General features: G+C 33.1%; 1 protein-coding gene across 6 annotated transcripts in view; it reads right to left on the bottom strand.

Moving 5' to 3' along the window:
- LOC123709210 (tyrosine-protein phosphatase Lar) overlaps positions 1-25404 on the bottom strand; it is a 334020-nt gene that overhangs the window by 36241 nt on the left and 272375 nt on the right. For all 6 annotated transcript variants that reach the window (XM_045660326.1, XM_045660331.1, XM_045660327.1 and 3 more), the window contains one exon: positions 9502-9696. In XM_045660326.1, coding sequence (XP_045516282.1) covers positions 9502-9696 — 195 coding nt within the window. The remainder of the gene's footprint in view (positions 1-9501; positions 9697-25404) is intronic.

Genomic DNA, 25404 nt, shown 5'->3' with positions numbered 1-25404 from the left:
GGAATTACACCTTGGCGGTTAAGTTACGCAATTACGAGAGGGGGGCGGCGGGTCACGCCGGCTGGTTGCTATATTGCCACGAGGCGGCTATTCTCTTGGACGTTTATGAATAGCGCTTATTTTTCTTTTAATTACGCCCGCCCGCTGTCTCTTATGCTTCTGCCCGTTTCATTGAGATGAAAGTCAAATATTAGGGCGAGTTTCTCGTGAAGGGATGAACAACTTCTTTTAATAAAATACCAGGGAAATTACATTTTGTTTTACTTTGCTGTTTATGATTTAGCTTGCATTCCTCCTTAATGCTGCAGTAAGATCAAGTAACAATAGTTTGAATTTATTACATTAAGACAAGGATTTGTATCCCTGTCTACTTATATAATCTCTAATCATTCACTGAAACACCCATTTCGCATTATTAATGCTAATTTGTCTACAACATATTTCTGAACTTTTTTTTTAATTTATGGGAGCCAAACGGGTAGGAGGCTCACCTGATGTTATGAACACTAATATTGCCAGAAAGCTCGCAGGTGCGTTGCCGGCATTTCAAGTGTTGGTACGCTCTTTTCTTGAAGTACCCTAAGTGGAATTGGTTTGGAAATACATCGGTGGGCAGTTGGTTCCACATAGTGGTGGTACGCGGCAAAAACTGCCTTTTCTATACAAATCGCACAGGGTTGGTAAATTCTATTCCACACTATTAACTTTACTACTAATCTACTACTACTACTACTATTACGGTACTAATTCGAATTTAAGTACCATTGTTTCATTTCATACGAAAGTAAGTAAAAAATTATTGAAGCACTATCCCATTGCACAAAACTGAAGTGGAAATGGGCGGGCCACACCGATCACATGTATAGCAGCTGGACAAAAACACGGATACACCTGGAAAGCCTGGAGCCACCAGGGAAGTAAGAGAGGTCAGCGGTAAGATTGGGAGAAAAATGCTGAAGATAGAGAGAAATGGAGACAGTTGGAGGAGGCCTATACAAGTCCTATACCATGAAAAAAAAACCTAAAAGTGTATGTACTGTAAACATGGAATAAATTATTAATATTTAGTTGTTTCCTTGGTTCGATTACTTCCGTGGTCAGTTCATAGGTTTCGTTCATCTCATCGTTACTAGCAACTAACATTCAAACTCACAAGTTTCACACTATTTGAGACTCCATAATAGTACTTGAGAACCTCGGGAGCGCAATAACGAGCCGTGTAAAAAGATTTCTGCCAGCCTCTCTTGAATGCCTACTCCGATAATGGACCGAATTACAGCTATAAAGAATTACTGAGTTCTTTTACGAAAAATGATAACGTGATGATGCTTGCTCGCGTACGTATTTGAGTTGAGTACTTTGCTTCACTTAGACTATATTGACTTCATATATTTAAGTAGAGTGTCATAAAATATGCTCGGAATAACGTTCATTCTTAATATCTACAACACTTACATATTATCACTAACTTAGGTATCATATAATAAGTTATTGTGTGTATTGGTGTATTATTTTCACCTAAAACATACGTCTTGATTTGGGATTAAGTAATTCGAAGTCCAGGCAATTATATCTTATATTGTAACATAAGTGCATTTTGCAGAACCTAACACAGACAGCGCACGCTCGCTCATAACATCTCTCAGCTACACTCTCGCGTACACGCACATTCACATACTCACACACTCACTCATATTCAACGTCTTACGATTTTTTGTTTAAATAGACTTAAGATAATGGCTTTTAAAGAAATATATCACTTTTACCATGCACCATGTACCACGGAAAAGTTGTATTCCATAACTCCCAAGCGTCAGATAAATTTTATAACACCCATATTTTGTCATATGTAAAGGTTATTATTTATTTATATACTTATATACTATAATAAACTGTTGTAAAACATTCGAAACCGCAAAGTAAACAATTAAATTCATTTACGTTATATCCAATTTGTTTTAATGGATTTGTTTCTTTCAATATGTAATATAGTCCGTAACACCTCGACGTCCGTCGTTTCACTACTGAGCGTTTTTTAAGGGAGTTTTTGCCACGCACCACCACTATGTGGAACCAGCTGCCCACTGAAGTATTTCTGAACCAATTCGACTTAGGGTCCTTTAAGAAAAGAGCGTACCAACACTTGAAATGCCGACAACGCACCTGCGAGCTTTCTGGCAATATTAATGTTCATAACATCAGATGAGCCTCCTACCCGTTTGGCTCCCATAAATTAAAAAAAGTCCCGAAATATGTTGTAGACAAATTAGATAAATATTATGTAATAATGCGAAATGGGTGTTTCAGTGAATGATTACAGATTATATAAGTAGACAGGAATACAAATCCTTGTCTTAACGTAATAAATTCAAAATGGAGCTGATTGGTTTCGCCTTTATTTCGTGCCTTACTGTGGTGACTATTTCATATATTTTGCCCAGAAACATGTTTATACTATATAAGGACAATTTAATATATAATGTGAGGTTTTATATTGATATTGGGAATATTAATTTGGGTTATCATTTGTATACAGAACTTTTTTTTTCGACAACAGCGGACCAACTATACTAATAGTTAAGATATTTGTTATTTTCCATAACATTCACATAGTTCCATCTTGGGTTACTAAAGTTTGTTACTTTAAACGTTCAACAAAAACCAACAAAGCGTTCATGCCCTTAGACCACATTCGCTTATGAATACAAATCATCAAACAAAACCACGCTTACGAGTCAGTCCCCGTCAACTCAATAAAAGAACTCGAAACACAAACAACGTTTCGTTTCACGCATGAATACAATAAAATGTAACGTGCAAAACTTGGAAGTCGGTTGACGTAATCCCGCGGTCCCAACACGTAGCCACATACTTTTATTTGATTACAGAAGCTTAGGATTTCGGACAGCGCTTGACACATTCGAGAGAATCCTCATTTTTTCTACATAATCTTTAGCTTCGTTTATTGCCTGGCTTCCTGCTACACGAACATGTTATCACTCGAAAAAATTGAGCGGGAATTGTCCGTGAAAAATAGGCTTAAGAGTACGCTTACACGTATTATCTTAGACCTAAAACCGTACGCCTTTTATTTTAAAATTGTACTATCAATAAAATAAATACTATAAATTTATAATTACCACTTGTTCCCAAATCGAAGGCTTAGATCGAACAAAAAGAACTGTTCGAGAAGAAAGATGGTAAACGGTTAAAATCAAAGAAAGCTTTCAATCTCATACAGTCGTTTTAAAATTATCTTAGAGAAAATATAAACAAATGAGTAATATCCGGGAAATTAAGATACTTTTGTACTATAAAGTTCTGGGTGATATTTTAAAAATGTAATCGATAAATCGCTCACTGTGATTGGACAACTAGTCCAATACTCAAGCGACACAAGCTATTTAGTTTTTCAAAACTGTATTCCTTCCTTCCAATCCTACGTTTCGAAATTTCAACTTCAAGTTTTAAATATGTTTTGGATGACTGGAGGCGACATGGCGTGTCCCTTAATCATCCGGTTAAAGCTGTGTCATTGTTGTTCGTATTAAGAGGTTTTTGTTAAAACACCACACTTGTCCCATTCAAACTTGGAGTTCACATTTGTATGTAAATGAATCGTAATCTCGACCCGTACTTCGCAATCATAGCGCAAACCCAGCGGGAGTTTGTTTATTTATGATATGTACATATACACTTTCGCGCACATATTTCTTTGGTATTGAACGTAACAATTGAACGCCCTTTATGTCAAGTAGATAATGATTCGAATTTTAAAACTCAGTTATCATTAATGACTTTTACTTGAGTTCAATGTTATTTGTTATTAACATCCGTGCCTCAAAATACAATTAAATGTCAATATGTTTTGGACAGTAGTCATATATAAATATATATATTATGTTTGTGCAAGGCAATTATTATCGTAGCCACACATGGGTTGAAATTTTATGTAAATAAATAATACTTTACAGTCATTCTGGCTTATGAACCTTATCGTAAGTTCAAAGTGAATGTAATCAAATTTAAAACAAATAACCATAACATACATAGGTCCTTAACAGTGAACTAAGCCTTTGCAGTTAAAATGTATGAAAAAATGTAACTAAAAAAAAATTGTTATCAAACACCACAATGTCTAATACAAAAATGTGTTTCAAAGTTATTAAATTTACAAAGGATCATAAAACCTGTCTGTATCACTTCTAATTTACACACGCCCGCAATAAAGGCCGATAAAATAATAATTTCATATAAAAGTTATTACGCCCATGTTACGAAGGCTGTATTTCTCTCTCTTGATATATTGCAACGACTTTTTAAGCCTAACTATCTCTTTATACAATCATGTAGTAATTTTATGAGGCAATCATTTATCAGAATAAAATCTATGAAAAAAATATTAAGGAACCATTTTTACAATAATATTAATAATGATATAATATTAAATTGGGGGTAATGAGGGCTTATAATTGTCAGTGCCAATACTGAAAATACACAGTTATCATCTTTTTCAAGCAAACTTTTCGTTTTAAAAATTCCTTTTTCTCTGTAATGTGTAAATTTTATTTAATCAAATACTTGTTTTATGGTCTTTTGTAGAGAAGATATATATATTTATTATTTATAAATATTATGAGTATATCAATATTCTAATATATTCATGAACCACTTTATAGAAATGGGAATTTTACACTATAGTTTCTAAAAACACATCCACCTATTTAAATAGACTTTAAGTTAAATGTTATTTCAAACTACACGGAGCCTTTGATAATATTATCTTTATACGCGTCGTGAACACGACCGGAATTAAGAGAAATAAAAATTTAAATAAATTATACGGTGAAATGAATACCTACAATAATAGCAAAGTTTACTAAAAACAAGAGGCTCTGCAATCGTTGGACAATATTTCCTCAATCATAAAGCTGCTGCTTTAAATGCCTGTCGGACATCTCACATCACTAATATTTATGGCTTTCTTATAATACATTCTTACAGCTGAGCTATACTTTTTTTAAGTATCTACAGAACACGACCGGGTTTTGAACGCACGCATAATGGCTAAAAGTCACGTACGGTTAATCACTTATATCCTAAACACATTTGTGTTAGGTTAGTAATATGCAAAAAATGCCTTTGTAGAAAATTTAAGATTAGTTTAATAATTGTCATTATTATTTAAACGTAAAAGAGACGTTTTCGTTTATTGAAACCTAAACATAACAATAAACAATACTAAGAGACTAGAATTTTACAATTTTCTTCTTACATATTAATCATTAAATCATAAAAAAAATTATAAACAGAAAATTGAAATAATTTTTTAACGCTGGCAGCATTTCCTGGCTGTATTGCGATACTTATTCGTTGAGCGAGGAAAGCACCAGCTCTGGGGTCACCTGTACTATCTACCAGGCGCCAACTTAAATCTTTAATTAGCGGCTGTACACTTGAGCGCCGCGGCCCAAAAGTATCTTAGACATTAGATCTTAGCATTGACTTATTTTAGGCAAACGTATCTTAAACATTGAAGTCTTAAAGAACACTGGAGTACTGGATAATATTAAGCATACCTATTAGGAAACTAAACAATAAACCAAGTCATCAGCACCTTCTAATATGAAAGGGACAAGAAAATAATCCGTCGGAATAAATTAAAATTAATGAGCTTAAAAAGATTCAGCCAAGTCCACGACTTGTTTTAACTCAATTTAAATCTTTCACTTTTGAAGTGCATTAAAATTAATTTCGGTACTATTAAGGAGACGATTAAAATATAAATTTATATATATATATATATATATAAATATATAAGTAATAATATAATATATATATATATGAGATTTAAATCTTCCACTTTTGAAGTGCATTAAAATTAATTTCGCTACTATTAAGGAGACGATTAAAATTAAAATTTATATATATAAATATATAAGTAAAAATATAATATATATATGAGATTTAACTCAATTTAAATCTTCCACTTTTGAAGTGCATTAAAATTAATGTCGCTACTATTAAGGAGACGATTAAAATTAAAATTTATATATATAAATATATGAGTAAAAATATAATATATATATGAGATTTAACTCAATTTAAATCTTCCACTTTTGAAGTGCATTAAAATTAATTTCGCTACTATTAAGGAGACGTTTAAAATTTAAATTTATATATAAATATATGATTAAAATATAATATATGTATGAGATTTAACTCAATTTAAATCTTCCACTTTTGAAGTGCATTAAAATTAATTTCGCTACTATTAAGGAGACGTTTAAAATATAAATGTAAAAATGGGTTGCGGAAATAATTATCAGACTTCAAATTTTTTTATAAGATCTTAAACCTACTAATTACCCAAAAACTAAATATAGGCTAAAACAAGTATAGTATTTAATAATTAATCAATTACTATTACTATACTATACAATTACTAGTTATTTAAAAAAAATATATATTTAAGATGTGTGCATAGAATGTCCATAACCTAACCTAACGATTGGGGCAATACGCATACATCTTATTTATTGTTGTAAATGTTATATGGGAGAAAATAAAAAATAAAATATAAATCTATTTAATGGATAACTTTTTGCAGGCAGGTACATGTTTAGCTTTGAGTGTCATAGTCAATTTTAGGATCATTGCTTACTATGTCTTTTATCGGTTTGGAATGCACACATTGAAATAATACTTTGTTAGTGCATAGCCAGAAATCGCTAGACCTCGGACATGAGAATTTCACGCCACATTACTTTTTTAAAATAAAAGATCAACAAATTGTAATCGATAGCAACAGGGTATCTATAGCATAATATCAATAATAATAATTACCTCTTTAAAAAGAATTTCCTACTGAATGTACCAACGACAACGAGTAGTGTAGTAACTATATAAAAATTAATCAACGCACAAAACTCAAACTAAAACATCACAAAATCCAACAAGAAGTAGAGAAACTTAATTCAATTTACGATCTAAAATTCAATGAAACCGCATCTCATAATGAAAATCGTATATCCGATGGAGAGCAGGCGACCCGCAAAATTGGCGTAATTAACATTTTGTCATCTCACTGCGTCACACAAACTTTGGCTATGGAACTTTGAATTTAAATAAAGCACTAGCGAGATGGAATATCATTTTATTTTAATTATTACTTGTGACAGAATATTTTTACAATCCACATTGTATGTCATATACGTATATATAGTGTAAGAGTATGTACCGTTAAATGCGTGTGACAATCAAAGGACAAAACGTGTTAGTTGGATATTTACGGCTTACCTATAAAAAAAAGTTTAATACCATAAATAATGCTCACTTTTTTTGGAATAGTTACAGAGATTTACACTATTTTATTTCAAAATTAATAAATATTTTTTTGCTAAAAAAGCTCCTTTTTTGTCGCGCAATTCGACTTAGGGTCCTTCAAGAAAAGAGCGTACCCATTCGTGAAAGGCTGGCAACGCACTTGGTAGTGTGAGTGTCCTTGGGCGGCGGTCAGTATCACTTAACATCAGGACCCGTTTATCCTTAAAATCTAAAATAATTAATAATGACCCAAAGGTTTGGCCATTGATGGCATCCGATGCTTTGATAATTTTTATTTTGCATAGAAATGTCATAAAAATATCTCGCGAAAGAAATGCAATAGCTCAAGTTGTTTGCCTTCACCATAGGAGAAAGTGTTGAGTCCGCACATAGAAAAATCCATTACAAACACGTGATTATAACACACGAGCTCATCTTGAAAACCACTTGGCCCATACAGCGATAAACAGCTTGTAAAACCTAGTAACACAGCACCTATATATAACTATTTAAATAACTGACAAAATATTAAAATATGAAAAGTTGAACATCGCTTACAAAACTTTCCCTTGATAATTAAATAAGCTTTTTAAACGGTTCATCGCTTTACTAATTAAATGTAATTAATCTGGAACGTTGATCAAAAGACGTGACGAAATCGCTTATAAAAAGACTTATTAATCTTTTTGGGAAGGTGTCGTTTGAATAAAAATTCATTTTCATAATCTAAAACCTCGTCAATTAGTAAAAAAGAGTCTATATTTTATAACGAAATATTTACAATTTTAATTTATAGTAGGCATTATGACGATGGTAAAATTCACGAACGAAAGGAGGTTGCCAAGATTCCTGATATTGTAACCGGGATAAATACTAATTTACTAAAAATACTGCCATAATGGATTTTAAAACATTAAAAACTTAAACAATGGCTTTGTTACAAAATAACGGTTTGTATCTTAATATCTACGTAATATAACGTATTGAATACTATTCATCTAAGATACGAAGCTTCGGCCATTTTGTTTTGCAAAAGTTACATGAATTTATTTTTAATAGACCCGAAATGCACTAAAATTGTTGTAGTCGGTGCCAGAAATCTATTATGTTGTTTATTATTGTTATCTTTGTTATTTATTAGTTATCTTCTTATTACTAAAATATTATTGTGATGAATGTTGACGCTTCAGTGGCCGGAATTGTGACCAATTTGTATCCCACCATAACATATTTGTTTTTAAATTAAACATTACGTAACAATCGTCTACAGGCGGAAGAGCAATGCTTGAACACTCAGAAAAATACTACACATCGAATTGAAATCTTGAAGACAGTTAAAATATCTCTAGGGCTGGTGAATGAACATTTTTAATTTGCAAATTTAGTATTTTATTTTGCTAATCATCCGCGAGTGGTACTACAGTGCAATTCCCAAAATATCTAAGATTTTTGTCTATATGCATCTACTACGTATATGTTATCTAAAAGTACTTTGCGGGTATCCGTATCAAGCAAATACAATTTAGGCAGTCGTTTCCCATGGCTTTCAATAAGACCCCTAGGTTGGGCGGGATTTAATAAAGTATCGGGATGACGTCTTCGGACCCCAATGTCTTTATTAACTTTGTCCGTTTCTCTCAGACGTGATTCGCTTAGATTTGATAATATTTCTCGTAACTGTCTAAACTAGTATTCACAGGGATAACTCATGTTTCGGAAAGGAAACTTTTTCAGCGGAAACTTGGTTACCATTGGCTGCGCGAATGAACATGGGACATTAAACGCTTTAAAATAGGGATTAAGCTTCTTATTTTTACATGTTTTCCTTCGCCAGAAAATCGGTATATACTAACTTTATCTCTTACTAATAGACATCTCCTAAGACCAGGGCTCGCCCTTTTGCAAGACGTTGAATATTGACAAATGATTCGTTCGAACATAAGCCTCGATTTTTTTTAGGGACTGAGGTAATCGCTGTGTTATCTTTGTATAGAGTGCTAACGGTCCCTCAGGGGCTATTGCAACGGAAGTTACACGTGCGCTGCCCGCCCTTGAAAATCCAGTTCAGAAATCTCCGCCTAAGGTCAATTTTTTATGGGTGTTAGATTTGGGGATTAAGATTTCTGTAACTGTGTCATTTATTTTTTAATAAGTAATTATTATACTATTACTTACCATGCATGTTATCATTTAAGATGCCGTATCTGGGATTCGAAGCGACGTCCAGTGGTAGCGAGTTGAAGAGCCACCGCACTTTCGGGGGCGGGGTTCCTGTCGCCTGACAGGGCAGTGTTGCGATGTGACCAACTTCAACCACCAGGGTCGTGGAGGGGGGTGATATCGACGGGAATCCGGGGGGTGTTTTCTCAGCTGTGAAAGGAAATGAGATTAGTCTAATACTCGAAGCTAGTTAAGTGTTCTAAATTTGAGATCAAAAACAGTAAAAAATATGTTGTTCCTCAGAAGGCATTAAACACTCCGATTATTAATCATTATATTTGGTTGGTGCATAGAACCGGGGGGCAAACAGGCCTCCTGACATGATCGTAAGTAAAACCGCCGCCTATGGACATTCACATTCCTAGAAGGCTCGCAAGTGCATTGCCGTCCTTTTAAGAATAGTTTAAACGAATTCTAAATAATCCTATAAGTTAGACTAGTTTCTACATATCTTTCAATCATATCTTTATTTCAGTTGATAATCTGCCCTCTAGCTCAACTTGAATCTAAAATTTATGAAGATGTAGACCATTTTTACTTTATCACAGATAATATATATTAATATTGAAGGAAATATTTTGGAAAGCGGGAAGACTGACTTTATTTAGCAGTAGTAACAATTTCTTTTATTCTTTAAAATAATAGGTTGTAGTTTGTTTAATGTTAAATTTCAGTTTTCTTTATCTATTCGTGTCCTTAATTGACTTATGTTTTCTGTTTCGTTTATATTGTTAATGGTAATCTGTTTTGACTTCGTATATTGTCTAAGTGTTTTCTTTTATAATATGCTAATGTGGAGCTTTAAGCTTGTTTATAAATAAATTATTTTTTCACCAAGAATCGAGACGGCATTGTACACATTGGCACACCACTAGACTGTTTCGCCCTTGATTAGATATAGTATATTTTTAAAATTGAAATTTAACACACCTAAAAAGTCTCAAAAATACATTTAAATTCCTCAGATTCTACTTAAACTTTAATAACGCATGTCACCGCCTAAATCCCGCAAACGCGAGAATCACGCGGAAATCTTAAAACTCCAGTGAATATAGTGAAATGTTAATTCCCCGAATGAAATTCCCCTCACAGTCGAACCAAACGAGATTTGATTAAGCAACAAGACTGACATTATTTCCTCTTTAAGATATATATTACGTTGAGAATTTGGCCAAAATTGCTGAGAACTTTCCGTAGCGGATTAAATTTTCTTGGGTCTCAATTAATTGAGTAAATATTGAAGCCGGAAAACGCAGTCTAAGATAAAGTGATTTCAATGAGGTTGAGAGATGCTTTGGGTTATGAGCATCTTGATAAAGTCATTCATAAATGAAACCAAAAAATAAAATTCTCATGTAGGAAAAACACAAAATAAATGTCATCTAACGAATTGGCCAGAATTCATAAATCTGTGTGATGAATTCAGAATTTCTCCTCCTTTTATCGCCAAGTATTGAAAATTCTTAATGAGTTGTCCTAGTGACTTCAGCGTGCGAGTGCGAACCCTGGGGTCGTAGGTTCCATCCCCAGCTGTTAACCAAAGAACTTTATATGTGCGCATTTAACACTCGCTTGACCTGCCTTAAACCCAAAAAGTCAACGGTGCGTGTCACCATCAGCCCCACTGCCTGACACACCCGTCGAGTTTTTGAGTCTTTAACTTAGTAGGGAGTCATTTGAACCATAAGACATAGAAAGTTTAAAGCTTCACACGCCTCGAAATCAAGCCTTAATCCTTAACCAATAAGACACAAAATACGACACAGGATAATTTAATTGGGTAATAACGTATGTAGGCCATTATCGGGATTCGTGGGCTTCGCTAATATAACTCGAACCGCACAGTAATCGTTTCTGTTTCGTAATAAGAACACGTGTGGTCTTAACGGCTTATCACTGTTTGAGGTGGAAGACGTATTAATGACTTTGATACCTGTTTTGTAAATTTAGCCTGTATTTTGAGTTAATAAGGGTATTAGAGAACTGTCACTTAAGACCTTTTGAAGAACGTATAACGACGCTGTCTGTAATCCTACATAAACGTTTAAAACGGCGCATAAACCGTGATACATTTATAAAATATTATTATTTATTTCTATATACCGTAATACTTTATGTACCTATATACAGTGACATCCAATTCCTCGGTTTTGGCCACAGATTAAGATCAGTCTTCAGACTGACATTTACGTGATGGACGTTTGATGGACGTCATTAATTTTTACAAGGAAGGTTTATATTTGTACGCAGTAGAAAATCGAATCAGAACCAACATATGTTGACAGTTACTTATTAGTTACTACTGATTAGGGACATAAGGTTGCTAGTGCATACACAAACAGTTGCTGTACTATCTATTAAAACAAGCATACAATGTGTTAAAGACAATGTTTTAATTATTTTACAAATGTAATCAACGTGTTCAAAAAGGTTGTTTTAATCTTCATATACTTTTATTTTCAATGCGTTTTTTTAATAGAACAGGGGGCAAACGGGCAGGAGGGTCACCTGAGCACTCAATGCCAGAGGGCTCGCGAGTACGTTGCTGTCCTTTTAAGAACTCGTACGATTTTTTCTGACCTTAAGCCGAATTTGTTCGGGAAGCTGGATCCACATAGGGGTGGTGCGCGGCAAAAATTGCCTTGAAAAACGCTCAGTCGTGGAACGACGGAAGTCGAGGTGATACGGCTGGAAGTTTGTATTCTGCCTCGACAACCGATGATGAAACTCCGCTGTAGGCATTAATCCGAACAACTCCTCTGAACACTCTTCATGGTAAATGTAGTAGAAGACCCCACTTCTCTACGCAACGCCAAAGGATCAAGCCGCTCGGAGAGGGATTGGTCATCGACGATTTTGGTGCGGAATTGAAGTCATTCGTACAGACGAATTCTATCAGCCGACATTTCGTGTACTCCATTAGATTACAGAGGTATAGAAGAGGCACCAATATGAAAATCCAAAAGATTTTATAGCTAAAAATGATTATGTTTTATACGAAAAAAACAACTTAGATATCAATACAAACATCGATTGATGCTATTAATACGTTATATTTAGCCCTAAAATTACAAAGACCTTGACAAAATTTGATCCATATCTTTAAAAATTCACAAGGGTAGAGTAATAGTGCCTTGAAATGATAGAATGGCTACTAGAATATTCAATAGGGAAAAATTGTCATACGTGTTTACCAGTACGTCGTATCAACGATGGCATAAACTTATCCTGAAATCGAGTTAGCTTGGTATACATTACAGGTGAAAGCGATAATGTATTATAGTTAATAAAGAATATTTTTTTATATAACAGGTGGCCAGCGGGCAGCAGATTCAGCTGATATAAAGTGTTACCGTCGCGTATAGACACAGTTCAGAGCACGGCTGATAGCGCTGGGTTACGAACTTGCGAGCCTTCTAGCCATGTAACTGTTTATGGGCGGAGGTATCACTTACTATTAGATGTGCCTCTTGCCCGTTTGCCTTCTATTACAGAAAAAAAAGTTAGTGTACTTTAGGGATTCTCGATTCTCGTCGATGCAACATAAATCCTGTTTCACGACCATTTTTTTCTGAATGATGTCTGATGTACTTTACAGTGCTCAAGACCAGACTGACTAAAATACGAATTAGTATTTCTAAGATATCATTTATAGACCATCTCTATGGTGGAGGATATTTGTTATTTTTGATATTTGATATTTCTTTATTTTGCAAAATAAAATACCTAGCGGGCCGTGGAAGACTTAGAGACGCAATGTGTATCCGTGAAGGGAAAATCAAGCCAAGATCAGTACTACATTGAAACCGACAATTGGATAAGCCCTTCGCTGAATTAGGTCAAAAGGAAGAAACTGGTACGAGTACCGGCCCAGAGATGTGAGATACGAAATTCTACTTGATCCTATAAAGTATATAACGTATGAATGAGTAGTTCTAATAAAAACGCAACTAAAAGAACGCTTAATGTCTAGATATAGTAATATTTTGTACCACAACATTACCCCTGAAGCCTCCCTCGACAGCTTTTATAAAAAACAATATACGTAATCTCATTTTGAACGTGACAAATTGTGTTACGTTGCGCACACACGAGCCGTTATATGAAGTCATTGATCGGCTGATGTCGAGATTAACTCGAAAGAATCTAAAAATAATTAATGTATTGGATGTCCCGGAAATATTTGTAGTCCTTTAAATATAAAACTAAACTAACTATGTAATCATCTAATAAACATTTCGAAGTGTTAATAATAATACTTGCTTATAAAGGTCAATATGTCTATCTTATTTATTGTAAAAATTAACAAAAATTAGCATTAAATCAATTTTGTCACAAGCGTATTTTTGTCATAAATTAAGTTTAATTATTATTTAAGAGTGACAGAGTTTCTTGCCAGGTATTCGTCGTTCTACACCCTTTAGTTTAGAACTGCCAAAAAATTCAATAATACGCTATGTATAAATATAAAGAAAGGTTATTGATGATCAGAATTACTTTTAAAAACAATGCGTTATTTGTAAGGAAACAAAACAGAACTTTTTTGGCACCAATTTCTTTTGATGTAAACTTACACAAAGTATAACATATATTCAGAACTATATACACATTGTATGCACTTAAAAATGTATTACGAACTTTGCTTTGGCCATCGTTTTTATACAGTTGATTAAATTGGTCTCGGTTTGTAATCCACAAACCTATTGGAATTTTTCATAGCTCCCAAACAAAATGCATTGCACAATGTCAAAGAGAGAATAAAACTGTTAAAACTTTATATAGATGTCGGAGCGTACTCAATTTAAATTGAATATTATTGTATTCATAACTTTAACTCATCGAATCACACTCGTACGAAGCTCTCGCCTCGGTTGGATTTTTGTTCGAAATTAAATCTTTTTGCAAGGTGGGTACGGTTTAATTTCGTTTAATTGCTTTATGAGAGCTGTAAATTTTACGCAAACTTGGTATTAATTACAGCCAGCTCTCAGAATAGCCGCAAATTGTAATATATTGTGCCGCTCGTTATAATTAACGGGTAATTATATCTATGACTTATGATAAGTGTTAAACTCTTCTTATTTTGAATCTTTCGTTTTTAGTATATTTTCGTAGTTTTCGAAATATATGGATTGGCACATTTGACACATGAAAAGGGTATCATTCAAGACTGTTATTGAATACGGTAAGTGAACCGGATAGTTTTGATAACCTGGTAACGTATATATAGGACAAGTTGAGGTTGATCCCTGGTCTGACTAAATTAAGACAATTATGGGTCTCAACATCGCTAATGCCCTGCCGGAGGATAGAGCACCTGGTAACGTATATATAGGACAAGTTGAGGTTGATCCCTGGTCTGACTAAATTAAGACAATTATGGGTCTCAACATCGCTAATGCCCTGCCGGAGGATAGAGCGGTGTGGCGGCACCAACTCCTCGTACCAGTTAATCTTATCAAGACCGCCACGACCTTAAGTCATGAAGACAAAGAACAAGAAGTTGCCCAAAAGCTTGTTAAGTTCAAGGAAAGTGAAAAGTAAAAATTTAAATAAGAAAAACCATATTTTATGGTCTATTGAAAAATAACTATTACCCTATAATAATGGTATCCTTTTCCCATAAATATAACCTTTTCCCTCGCAACCAAAATATTAACAAGAAATCGAGATCTCAATATCCTTTGATCAATATATCTTGTTTAGGACAAGGACCTTTAATCCCCGCCAAAAAGGATCACTTTGAAGTGGAAGAAATTCAATAAGACCAGGCCTCGATGACCGATTATAGGTTAGGACATAAAATTACACCAACTGATATTGTGTCCCCATTTCTCAAAGTACTATTAAACCATTGAGTTTGTTAAGGAAATGTCCAAGCGGAAATGATTGTCTTCTCGTCGTTAATGCACAGAGATTTGAAGTTCTTGATTTTAGAGTAACCACTACGAGTTCTTTTCACCATTATTTATTTATTTATAATAGAAAATATTTTTGGTGGGGAGTGGTGCCACAACCGTTTTAGGTCCAGATCTACAAAAGTCTGACTTCTGTATCCGTGTCATGATGGTTTGTAAATCAAAAAAGTAAATGAATCATCAGCCTTCTGTGCATGACACACGCCGTCGACTTTTTGAGTCTAAAGGTTTCCTCACTATATTTCCTTCACCGTTCGAGCAAATGTTAACATAGTAATAAAGTCCATTGGTGCACGGCCGGGGATCAAACTCGGAACTCTAGAATTAACTATAATAAAGGACGCCATCTGACAATATTGCTGTGCCTAACCAAGGTCCTTATTGTAATAAATTTATAACGTGTCACGTGTAAATTATGAACATATGAAGATTTCAGTTTTGAGTTTGAACCTACGACCTCGGATAAGAGTGACACGCTGAAGGCACTACACTGATGGAATTGGAAGGTTTACAGTATAACCATCCCGTTGCATTAAAATTTATAATTGTACTAATTTGTAGTTGATCCGACTATAGAACCTGGCTGACGGACGGACCAGGTATCACAAAACCTGAACACTAAGGTTTCTGACGACATTCTACAGCAGTGCAGTAATTTCCTACAAAGGGATCGCGAGCACCACAACGCTCAGCAGTGTGAAAACCATTGGAGGAGGAGACATGTCTACTCTACGTATACCTGCAATTCATTTTGAAAATAACGTCAATATAGGGAACCTGCATTTAATATTGAAATAGCTGCCGGGCAGATATTTGTATGACCGAGTCTAAAGCGATTGGAATCTCATATCGTTTATCTTACGATGAACTCAAATATTTTTTTATTTTATTAAAATAAAATTGTAGATCGAGGTAGAAATGAACACAACTATGAATAATGTATATCTATACTAATGCTCACACTAGGTGTAATAAGAATAGATAGAAAAGTATGAAAGGGCAATGTAGGCATCGAAATTAAACCTAAAAAAAAAGATATTCATATTTGTATGAAACGCTTTTCGTACAAAAATACAAACAGACAACTTATAAATTGCGTCAAAACTTTGAATTCTCTGCGAATAGTTTTTATTTGTCCGGTGTATTTTTATAATCATATAAATAACTATATAGACATAGACATAACATTTATTACTACCAAAACACACACACAGTAACACATAAAATAACAATAAATATATATCACACTTACAAACGATAATGTAATTTTTTTGCTTTCAAACTTATCGTAAATATGTTTCCGCATACCGTTTAGTGCGTGTTCATAAAAAATCATAATAAAACCACCGTTAGCTACTGCAATTAATTAGTCAACTTTATCTAGATTGAAGCCAACACGACGCACTCTTGTAATGGCTTCATACCAAAATGTTGTTTAGTTTACCGCTAGCGTAATAACATTTTCTTAATATTCTGTTATTATAATTTCATAGTCCTAGATGAAATTAAAGAATGTGTTCGGGCTACTACGTCTAAAACAATATTAGAACTTACAGCGGTATTATTTTTGTTCGTTTTGCGGAAATTTTATACAAAAGATTTGTACGATTTACTTCCAACCAATCCCTTTAGCCAGTGTTCCACAAAGTGTGTACCCTGGTCATTAGTTGGTGTGTCACGGAAAAATAAGGTTATTTTATAAGCTTATCTAATTCTATAGATCCACTTTTTTTATAGAACAGGGTTCAAACGGGCATAAAGATGTTATGTGATATTAAGTGATACCGTCGCCCATGGACACTCTCAATGCCAGAGGGCTCGCGTGTTGGTTGCCAGCCTTTTAAGAATTGGTACGCATCTTTTCTCGAAGGACCTTAAGTCGAATGGGTTCGGAAATACTTCTTATTGGGCTGCTGGTTCGACATAGTGGTGGTGCGCGGCAAAAACTGCCTTGAGAAACGCTGAGTGGTGAAACGACAGACGTTGAGGTGATAGGGCTGGAATTTCGTATTTTGCCTCGACGTCCAATGATCAAAGTCACCATTACAACTCATAGCAACTCAACTTGCAAATCTGACAGATATATTTGCTCACTTAAATGAGCTTTGGTGTACCCTCCTCAGGACCATCCAGAGATGAGAGCAGCGCTATCAACAATTACTTCAAATTTAGACCATGCTGAAATAGGCTCATATTTCATAATAAATACCTTTTCTGCGATTAAAAGTTAAAGTTTGTTGATTACGAATAAGACTGATTTTTAATTTGTGGTGTACCTCCAAAAAATTTAGTTTTCCTAGATGTAGGTACTTTGAACGCAAAAAGTTTGCGGAACACTGCTTCAAGCGATGTGAACGTCGTAAATAATTTTATAAGTAATTTAGTAAGTAATATTTTATGAAATTATAAATTTGAATTCATAATAATAACAAAGTTCCGTTATGAGTTCCTTATTGTCTGCATAAATTGAAATACTAAATTTTGTTTAACAGAATTTGTATTGTACATACATTTCACATTCAGTCTAAAAGTTTTTTTTTCTCTTCGTATTTGTTATGTTTGCCTAAAGTGCTTGTCAAATTAAATCTTATATCATTGTGCCGAGCCTTGGCAAGCTTTCACATCTCTTTTAGAATTAATGTGAATGTGAAATTTTTTTGCGATAAATACTATGAAAGTTATGAGTACGTACTTTTTGTTACTAGTTAAAAAAATATAAGTACACTTTTGTTTGGTATAACGTTCTCAGGGCCTGGTTCGCAATGGACATACTTTTAGTGTATTAAACAATAAAGCGAAGAATGCTATATAACGCTTCAAAAAACTTACAAGTTTACTTTTAACAAAACATACACCCACAAATGTCTTACGTTTAAGTAATACACCTATAATTCACAGGCAATTTAAAATGTAATATGGGCGCAACGTGCAGCGCTGCGGTTGCTAAATTATAGCAAACGTTGGTAATTGCTATTCTATTATTTACACATGACATAACAGTTCATAATTGATAATACGAACGATTCATAATATTGTTAAATGTGCTGTTATTAATTTTTGACTTTTACTCAAATGCGTTTTTCAAACATTATGATATCGACAGACATGTTTATGTACATCAACCCCATAAGTAGTATCGTACTGATTAGTATATAGTAACTGGTAGTCTCCAGATGAGAAACTTTTTCTATGAGATTTTTTTGTTTGTACTAGCCTAAACGCAACGATGACTTCACAGGTAGCGGAATTGCGTTTTCCGAACATTATGATATCGAAACACATGTTTATGTATAAACTTATGGCTTAAGATATTTTTAAGAGTAGTGGTATAAAATTAATTGTGTATTTAAGTGTGATACGGATGAACATTGAATCTATTCGAATACATAATGGTGCGTACAAAAAAATAAATATAAACGTTTATTGATAACAAGTTAGATCAAAAACTGTACCATGAATACATCCGTCCACCACTAAGCCACATAAGCGGTCTGTCATGTGGCATGTGGCAATATTACTTTTAGCTGTAACTAACTCATCTAGTATTTGAGAAATCATATCAAGGCAAAGTAGTTTTGGGTAAATTAATAACAAGTCTGCAAAATCTAAAGTTAAGCCCACGAGAAGAGCGCTTCGAGTTCAAAAGCATACATTACCTAATTATCAAACTGAAAACAGATTTGCGGTTGTCCCACGCCCCAATGTTGCATTATTGTACCAAACACGTTTTAAGAAAATATTAAATATTAATACAATCATTTTCTCCTTACATTACAAGAGGTTAATTAAAATTTTCAAAGCAATCTTCGACATTGAGAAGCCCTTATTAACACAAAAATTGTTTTCATTCTGAGAGTTAATTAATTTTCTCGTGTATGTCGAAATTGTATCTTTACATGAAAAGCAATATAACATGTATTGTAAAACTTGGATTTACTATTATTATTATTATTAGAACTTTATTAATAATTCCATACAAAATTGGTAAGTTAAGATTTTTTAATATGATTAATAGTTGTCTGGTGACCCCTTTGAGGGTCTCCTCCATCTCCATATTATCCGTTTCCCTTTTTTATCAATACCTTGTTAAAAAACGATAAAAAAGATCTAATTGTCGTGTTTTTAATGATAGGATACTTTACGTTGAATATGCATAATTACATATTTTGTGACGTGGAGCGCCTTTTTAACTTTTCCTGTTCTTCGTCTTTCATAGGTAATGGAGGGCAGTCGCTTTCTTCACGGGGACCAGCCGGGGAGTATTAGTAAAACTCTGATTTACCAACGTGAAAATAGGATTTGTTAAAAAAAAACCATCAATCAAACTATAATTTAAAAAAATCTAGACACTCGTTTTATATAATTCACGGAAATAAAACGCGTTAAATTAGAAAATATAATATATATATATATATCTACCTACCTAATTATAAACAATACTTATGTTCCTACGCCAGCTGTATTGCAGGCGAAATTTTGGGATAGTTTTATAATAGTTACTATTAGGCTCAAGTCTAAAACCATACACAAATAATCGAAAACTTAATAATCTAAAAAGCTTCCTTTTCCAAGAAAGCTGTGGAAGCTCAACCAAAGGTTATAAAGGATTCAACCACCAACTTAAAATAAAACTTTATGAGAGTTCATGGGTGGTTCCTGTATATTATTAACACTAATCCAATGATAATAAAATTAATTATTTTTAGAACACAAAAAAACAACTAAATTCAAAAGCTTAAATATTAATTTCCTCTTATTCGTTATGTTTCATAATTATTCGCATTTTTAGTAGTTCTAGTAGTTTGTAATAATGAACAATACGTTCGTACTAGCGACGACGAGAAACTTTTTGAATACATACTTTCACAATGGTGCACAAAATGTATATATTTATGTAATTTTAATTAGAGAACTCGGTATAGAAATATCTATTATAATAGTTATTAAAAAAAGGGGCTTAATAAATAAACCACGTCGGGAAAATCACGTAAATCAAAATATTATTTAAACAGTTTAAATTAATTCCCATAACATCCACGATAATTAGAAACTTCATTGATATTTCAGATTTTACATTAGAATACTTAGAATAAATTAATAACATAGAATTCGTTTATCATGTGGCTTTTTCCATATCACGATGTCAAAGCGTTTATTAATACCGAATCCAATAAGTCATAGGATCGAATTCAAGTAAAGAAATATTCCTTAATCCAAATGAAAGGGAGTTCGAACAATGAGATGGAAATTCTGCGCAGGTCGGGTTTCTTTATTGTAAAATATATTAGAAGGGTGTTTGGTTTCTGGTGCGAGTTACTTGACACTCAACCCCAACTTGAGTAGAAGAAGATTTCATGTATAATTCCTCTGATATACGAAGCGCAATGTGATACACAATATCTCATTAATAAATATAATCCCTTCACGCTATTTTTGAATATTATTTACACTTGTGCATGCTAATACTATGAGAAAACTTAATTAAGAGAGACAACGTGTGGCTTGATGAAGAGGTCTTTTCCAGGCTTTATTAAGGTAGAGTAATAAAGAATGTTATAGTAAAGCGAATACTATTTTTACTAATACATTCTGCATAAATGTCTAGGTCTGGAATTCCATAGTTGCTTCCCTCACACTTTGAAATCGATTTTCCTATAGTTTTTTTTATCTCTTTGTGTTCTTTTATCTTCGCCTATAAGTACTTGTCGTATTAAATTTTGCTTTTCTCGTACCAATGTTTCAGTGTGGCAAGCTTTTATCAATAAATAAATACTAATAGATTTAGATGGGTAGGGAGCTAACGAGAGGGCCGGACAACACGACCATGTCAGTTGAACACGGCAATTGGCACTTTATGCCAACTGCCGTCCAACACCTGGAGTCGCCGGCTATGGTCTTAAAGGTTCCTATGTCGTATCGTTTCGGAAATATAAATGTAGAAGGATGTAGTAGACATCGTTTCTTTGATTATTTTTAAGTTACACTGGTTTAATTGATTTATTATTATTTAATAAACAGTCTAGTAATTACTGATGCGTGTCCTACAAATCTACAAACGAAAAATACTAAAGGACTGGCTTACGAACACACCTTACGCAGTGTTGGAGATGCTTCTGAGACCTAATATGTAGATATATACTACATTCATTCACTCACACCCACACACTCACGCGTGTTGAAAACAGTTAAAAAAACAAAAATATGTATGTAATTATACTATATATATTAAGAAATTTAAAATAAAGTTTGTTATGGAATATACAGGTATTTTTTTTACTCAAAAGGGTTCCCAAATCTTACTCATTTTGATGCATACCCACTTATAATGGATAAACATATTTTTATTTTATTTATTTATTATTATATAACTGCGAAGAAATCTCAAAGAGTTTCATAGGTACCTCTGCTTGAAGAAGTTCAATTTATTACTTTGTACCGTGTTTAGTTTTAGGATCATGGCATGACTTGATGTATGTTATCTTTTCAGGTAAATATATTCTTAAAATGTTGCATATTCTTTACCTTATTACCAAATATAGGTGCATATATTAAAGCAAACAATGTTAAGATAGTTAAATATCTCCTTTATCTTGCAGGCAATGCACAAAGATTTCATAAGAAAGTAGCTTTTTAGACAGTAAAATGGGTACATCGCTTTATAAAACGTATTTCACTGATATAACGAGGTGGCCTAGATGTTGAATAGAATTCCTGGAACGTGTTGCAACCACAGATAATTGTCGATATCATTATTTTCACTGTACTTATAACGTGTCGAATGTTATTTGTGGTACTTGAATTATAATTAATGTGAATGTGGTTCATACCTGCTTTTGTAAAAATAGAAGCATTCGCACTTTGCGTTGCACAACTATCGACCTTCACATGTCTAAGGTTTGGTATTTTAAAACAAATAAAAAAGCATTTTACTTCCAGTATTCCATCCGAAACATTATTAAAATTGTTTATTTCGTAACAATTGGAATCAATAGTATTGTCTTTTGTTAACATAGCTTTTAGACATTTAAACAAAACACTTTTTTTACCAGATTGAAGCTATGCATTATTATACACTTATAATTAGTCTACATAATTTTAAAATTTTCTTTACAGCGTGCGTGGTGAAGACAAAAGTTGTTGAATATCAAAAGTATCACAGCTGTAGAGAAAGTTGTGTTATCTGTATTTTTTCCCCGGAGTTGGTATCGACTAAAAGATGACGGGTTTTTGCAGAAATGACTCACGGTGTCCTCTATTTTCGCGGATTGTTTGTCTTGGAGATTTAATTTGGATATTATTGTATCCCAGGTGTTTGATAATTTTCTATTGAAATTGCGCAAAATGTCAGAAAAAAAATATGTATAATAATTATAAGTTTATAATAAGACATAGCTTCAATCCGGTAAAAAAAGAGTTTTATTTAAATTGGAATCAAATGTCAATAAATAATAATTATGGACGATGTTTCAGAAGTCCGTCTATTCGCAATAAACTCAAAAACTGCTGCACGGATTTTATTGTGGTTTTCAATAATATCTAGAGACATTTCGTATATAATGTTTAAACCAAGCGAAGCTGCTTAAACATAAACCAGTACTTTGATTTTCACTTGAACTATTCAGTGAAAATGCAGCCGTTCCCACAGTCGTTAATTAAGTGTTAACGGAACGTTCACCATCCAATAAAAATCTAAAACACCACGAGTTATCAATGATATCACATCCGGGGCACAATTTATGTTTAAAGGTTATCTTACCGTATCCTAAGGCAAAAAATACATTTTGAATGGGATTATATCTTGGGTATTCAACATTTTCCTTTTATCTAAGACATTTCGTTAGTTTTTTTTATGCAAATCTTTACTTTTCCTTGTTACCATTATAACATTCTTACGTCTAATAGGGTATGGGACGGATATGGTCTCTGTCTGTGTATTTTCTGGATAAACCTTCGTTTTAAACACGATATGCACAATAAAAATAATAATTATGTATGTTACATACAACATTTATCTTTGTATTATATGACTGCAAATACTTTATTAGCGCGTACTGTATAACGCGGATTTGCGTGTAAAATACTTTAGTATGCGGGTTTGGCGTACATATTTTGCGTCGCAGGTTATGTATATAATGTAACAAATAAAGAATTTAAATAAATAACAAGCAGAGTAAATAAGACCTGCCACAGTATTATTTATTACAATAAAACTAAAAAAGCCAAAAAGCCTCATTACTCCTGACAATAATCCAACGGCAGTGACATTCATTCATTTACTCAATAATGGATGAAGTCAAGAGAAAACGTATCCATAAAAATGGATTATGCGCGAGTATACTTTATCCAATTTATCCAAGAAATGTACAAAGGCAATGAGTTGAGATATTGACGTCTTTAACGTAAATCGAGTTATGCTCATTGTGAGCGGGATATTTCCCGCCAAATTTCAGAGAAAAATCTCTGACACCACAGAAAAGATATATATAAAGGCTCAATTTAATAAAGGATAAAAGCTTTATTTATAACATCCCACATAAAAGTGATTTAAATAATACAAAGTCTTTGGTTATATATAGTTTAATTTTATTTTATTAATTAAACACTTAAATATACAAATACTCTTTACTATTAGCAATATTCACTTATCAATATGAATATAATATTTATAACTTATTATTGTATACTATTCGAAATGTACAAGTCCGAATTAGTTCAAACAGGTTTTCTTTCATTGTTTGCGGACACGGTAATAGGAACTGAATCACAATAGTGAATGAATAAAAATGCATAAAAATTATCAATTATAACGCCCGTCGATAATCTGCAAATTATCAGCGACTAACATAAGATATTTTGAGTAATATATACGGAAGCGGAGCTATCAATGAAAATTGTTACAATACGGGGAAAATTATTTTGAGGGCTTCCTTCCGTTGGATTTATTGCGATAACTGGATATCGATATCAGGAACTACGGATTCCAATTGAAAATTTATTTAAGTTATTTATGATAATTATGTATATAATTAAAAACTATAGCATAATTATCTAAGACAAATATAATTTTAAAATAAATTATTAAAAATATTCGGATCCAATGACAAATTTGTCCCGCTCTATGGTTGTGAAACGTCACACCAAAAACATCTCGCACCGAATGCAAGTCTTTGTCAACCACTGTTTTCGCCATATTCAAGGAATCTACTGGCGCGAGATGACTAACGAGCAACTTTGGTAGCGCTGCCAATTAGCCAGCAGATCAAGCGATGCAAGTGGAAGTGGCCATACTAGGAAAGTGGATCAGGAGAGAGAGGTATGTCAGTACCGTAGCAGGTGGAGACCAATGGTCAATGCCTACCCCTTCGGGAAAAAGGCATGAAGATTTAATTTAAAAAAATATATTCCTAAAAATTGAAAAAATTATATATTATCTCTATATATAAAAAAAAACTCGTGTCACAATGTTTGTTCCCATATTCCTCCGAAACGGCTCAAACTATACCTATGTTTATTAAATTTTAATTAATTATAATATATTTAGTAAGTCTGAGAAGTGCTAAGGGTGTCCACTCCAAAAATGTTTTATTTTAGTTTATAGACAATGTTTTTTGTTTTCATTTTTTAATGATGACATACAAAAATACATACAAACCTTAATTGTCACCTCTCTCCGATCAACCCCTATTTTTATTATAGTAGATACATTATTGTAATTTAATGTAAATATTTTTTTTCCTGAAAATATATACATAGCAAAACGACGTTTGCCGGGTCAGCTAGTATTATATAATAATATTAATGACATAGGTTATAAAAATATCTATTACGTCGTAGCCAGGAGCCATTGTTACACTCAAGTAAATAAATTATTATTACACTAGATCAAGTTGAGTTTCTCCGCTTGATTTTATATTAAAATCATTATGCAAACGATAACAGT

The sequence above is a fragment of the Pieris brassicae genome, chromosome 5 (genome assembly GCF_905147105.1).
Source record: "Pieris brassicae chromosome 5, ilPieBrab1.1, whole genome shotgun sequence".
NCBI lineage: Eukaryota > Metazoa > Arthropoda > Insecta > Lepidoptera > Pieridae > Pieris > Pieris brassicae.
The sequence above is the reverse complement of the archived record's forward strand: the minus strand, read 5'-3'. Positions and strand labels throughout refer to the sequence as shown.